The 3,994-nt window shown below is 37.9% G+C and overlaps 1 protein-coding gene across 1 annotated transcript in view; it reads right to left on the bottom strand.

Annotated features, from left to right (window-relative positions):
- The window catches only part of LOC106880557 (receptor-type guanylate cyclase Gyc76C-like), a 105,609-nt gene that overhangs the window by 91,812 nt on the left and 9,803 nt on the right, over nt 1-3,994 (bottom strand). The window contains exon 3 of the mRNA XM_014930548.2: nt 275-377. Coding sequence (XP_014786034.2) covers nt 275-377 — 103 coding nt within the window. The remainder of the gene's footprint in view (nt 1-274; nt 378-3,994) is intronic.

Here is a 3,994-nt window from a genome sequence, read left to right as displayed (position 1 = left end):
ATATATACACACGATGACCTTCCATACAGTTACCCTTCACTGAATTACCCCACAACGCATTGGGCGGCCTGGCAGCAACAGTAGAAGGCTTTTGCCCAAAATGCCGCACAGTAGCCATAACTGAAATCGCCTTATTGCCAATGGAGACTCTTAACCACACAGCCATGCCTGCACCTAAAGTTACATAAAACGAACACGAATAGACGAATCAGTGAATAACCGCACAAATAAACGATGGCAACCTGGGTGGAATGTATTTCATAGAATTACTTACTTTGCTCTCGGATTTGCATTCCGGTTTATCAGAATCAATATGAAGCTCTGATGAACAGATTTTCCACAGCAGACCAGCGATAGCTTGTTCATACCGCCATTTTCTGTGAATGAAATAAAAACAGAAAGATAAATAAGGCGATGCTGTGATATATTACTTACTTCCCTTGAAACGCTATAGAGTAAACAAAATGATTAAAATTTCATTAACCGATCGGAATTAATTGCCAACATGGAACTAATATAGATACTTCTTCTTTGGAGTGATGGGTAAAAAGTGTAAACGCATATATATTTATAAACAAGTAGAAAGATTAATTTTATTCAAAGAATAAAATCCATTTTTCTTTTTAAACGCAGAAAAATCTGTCGGAAGCCAGCCATGAGAAACGAACTCACATCCCTTTAATATCCGGTTAGAACGCTTTACCATTTAAGCCAAACTGCCTGACCGCCAAATTCTTCTGCAATTTAAGAAGTTATAAAATCATCCAGGAACGCTAGATGTCGTATGGGTTACGCCGTATGTAAACAAACAAGTTTGTTTTTCGAAGCGCTGGAATGTATGGTAGAACAAGTAGAAAGATAAATTTTATTCAACGCATAGATACTGAACAGTATAGATATAAAGGATAAAATCCTTTTTTTCTTTTTAAACGCAGAAATATCTGTCGGCAGCCAGCTATGAGAATCGAACTCACATCCCTCTAATATCCGGTTAGAATACTTTACCATTTAAGCCAAGTGCATACGTATTAATGTGTTCGTCCACGTACATGTATGTGCATATATGCATATATACGTCTATGCGTGGATATATGTGTACGTATGGATGTATATATACGTCAGTATATGCGAGTGTCTCTGTGTATATATATGGGCGTACGGATGCATGTATGTATGTGTGTATATGTATTCGTGCGTACTTGTATATATACGAATTTCCTTAACTTTATTTATTTATACCGTATAAACGTATATACCATTCTTTATTAACTATAAACTTACCTTATTTATATTTAAATTTCCGCTATCGTCTCTATTTAATTTATTCCCTTATTGCTCTAATTCTATTTACCTATTCTATCTTATCTCCAATCAACCTGCAAACCCCTCGCCCAAACATATAAAAATACACAAAAATAAAATGTAGGAAAACCACTGAAGAAAGCAATGAAGCTGGTGAGAAAAAATTTGTGTTATAAAATATACAATATGTAAATAGAAAAATATTTAAATAATGGAGGTCAACTAGTGACCGAATAAGACCATTTAATAAACTCAGTAAATCCAACCAAACGTTCCAAGTGTCCATGAAGTTCCTGTGCATGAATTTGTTTTTAGCGAGTAAAGGGTTGCACAGTGGACCCACATTTCAGCATAATCAGCAAGAAAACCAGTGGCACAACAGAAGTGGCACAACAGACGTAGCACAACGGAAGTTGAGACGACAAGAAACCAACTGCGGTTCAGGGCTTTTTTAAATATGAGTTTATCTTCCTCCAGATGAAATTCTAACAAGAACTAGGGGACTTTCACTTCTAGTTGTTTTTAACCCATAGCTGGGAGCCTAACAAGTGTTATTACTCCGGGGCAGGGTTGACGCGGGAACAATAGTGACGAAGAGGTTGTTCTACACTCCTCAATACCCTAGAACTCCCGTACCAAGTCCCTGTACCAGGACATAGAAATAAGGCAGTGAAAATTAAGAAGGTGTGTTCAAAGGGCGAAGAAAAACAAAGAGAGCAAAAGGCAGCTAAAAGTAAAAGGAAAAATATAACTGGAGGGATTTTTAAAAAGTTACACCGTAAGCGTAAACTATGTTGTGATATACAAATTAAATATACCACAACAATAACAAATACAAGATATGCTCTACTGTCGGTCTCAGTTCTGCCACTGCCGGATGGAAAATGAGGTGGTAAAAAAAATGAAACAATGAAACCGGCAAAAGTAGCCGTTGAGTGGACAGTCAGAGGTGGAAGGAGAACGAAAAGCAATCTGGTGAAGATGTGACAAGGAACTGGGGGAGGAAATCTTCGGCGAGATGAGTGTCTCCTGGAAAGGAGGTTGCAGTTTGGCTCAAGATAGTAGCGCCTGAAGAACTCTCATCGCCCGGCGTTCTATCAGAGAACGGAGATAGCATATACATATACAGGTTGTCGCGAATAAATCAAATATACAGCAACAACCACAGACAAAGCATGTTTAGTTGTAAAACTATTTTAACAGTAGTAATAAAAGTTTGTAATTTTTTTTATTTATTACTTGTTTAGTCTTTTTACAGCGGCCATTCTGGGGTCTTGAGAGGTGTAGTCAGACACATCGACACAGGTACTTATATTTTTAAAGTCTAGTACTTATCCTGTCGTTATCTTTTGCCGAACCACTTTTGCTGAACCGTTTGTCAGGTGGTGTACGAACAAACACAAGTACACACATATACGCATACCTGTGAGTACACGATGGGTTTCTTTCAGTTTCCGTCTTCCAAATCCACTGACAAAGCATTGGTCGGTCGACGGCTACAATAGAAAACTTCAGCTTAAGTTGCCACGCAGTGGGACTTAACCTGGAACCTTACAATTGGGAAACAAACTTGTTACCATTCTGCCACGACTACATTTATTGATTTATTTTTAAATATATTTTATTTGTATTATTTCAGGTTAGTGGCATTAAAAGTAAATTGAGCAGTTCATTCCAGGAATTTATTGCCAACGTAAAGTTAATCCTGAGAAAGATTGCAATTAATTAACTTCTGTCCCTGAAACCAAATTAAATCCAGACAAATGTATAGTTATGTTAAATGAAATTCATTGAATAAGATTCGGCTGATTATAATTAAAGGGCTCTGGTTGAGGGCTGGCAGAATGGCTAGCATGCCGAACAAAATACTTAGCGGCATTTCTGCCGGTTCTTTGAGTTCTCTGTTCAAATTCTGTCGAGGTCGGCTTTGTCTTCAATCCTTTCTGGGTCCATGAATTAAGTTCCAGTTGAACACTGGGGTCGATGTAATCAGCTTACCCCAGCGCACCGGGCAAAATACTTTTCGGCATTTCACCCGTCTTTATGTTCCGAGTTCAAATTCCGCCGACCTCTGCTTTGCCTTTTACCCTATCGGGGTCGATAAATTAAGTACCAGTGAAACACAAAATGTCAGGCCTTGAGCCTTTAGTAGAAAGGGGTCATTATTCTTATTTAAAACGTCGCACAGAATCCAATATCGTGACGACGTTGACTGAAGATATTTTGTCTACCGGGGGTCTGTACTTCCCATCAAGTCAAAACCTGGACCTCAGACAGACAGCACTTTATGCAATATGTGATGTCGATTTTTGCAATACAACTAGACTGTAGGATATTTGGAGCGTTTCCTGATGTTTTTTCAGATTGGGAGGTATTGAACCCAATGCTCCAATGACAATAGGGACAACCTTTATGTTTAACTCTTGTAGCTGCCACATCTTAGCAATCTCAATTCTCAGGTCTCCATATTTATCAGTCTTTTCTCTTTCTTTCATGATATGTTGATCTCCTGGCACTGCTATGTCGATTATTAGGCACTCTTGTTTGTCCCTCCTAAAGGTTACTATGTCCTGCTTTCGGTGCCCTAAAACCTTGTCTGTCTGGAAGTCAAAGTCCCAGAGGATTTTTATATATGTATATATATATATTATGTGTATGCATATATATATATATATATATATATATATATATA

The sequence above is a fragment of the Octopus bimaculoides genome, chromosome 22 (genome assembly GCF_001194135.2).
Source record: "Octopus bimaculoides isolate UCB-OBI-ISO-001 chromosome 22, ASM119413v2, whole genome shotgun sequence".
Lineage (NCBI taxonomy): Eukaryota > Metazoa > Mollusca > Cephalopoda > Octopoda > Octopodidae > Octopus > Octopus bimaculoides.
This window is presented reverse-complemented; position numbering and strand designations above follow the sequence as displayed.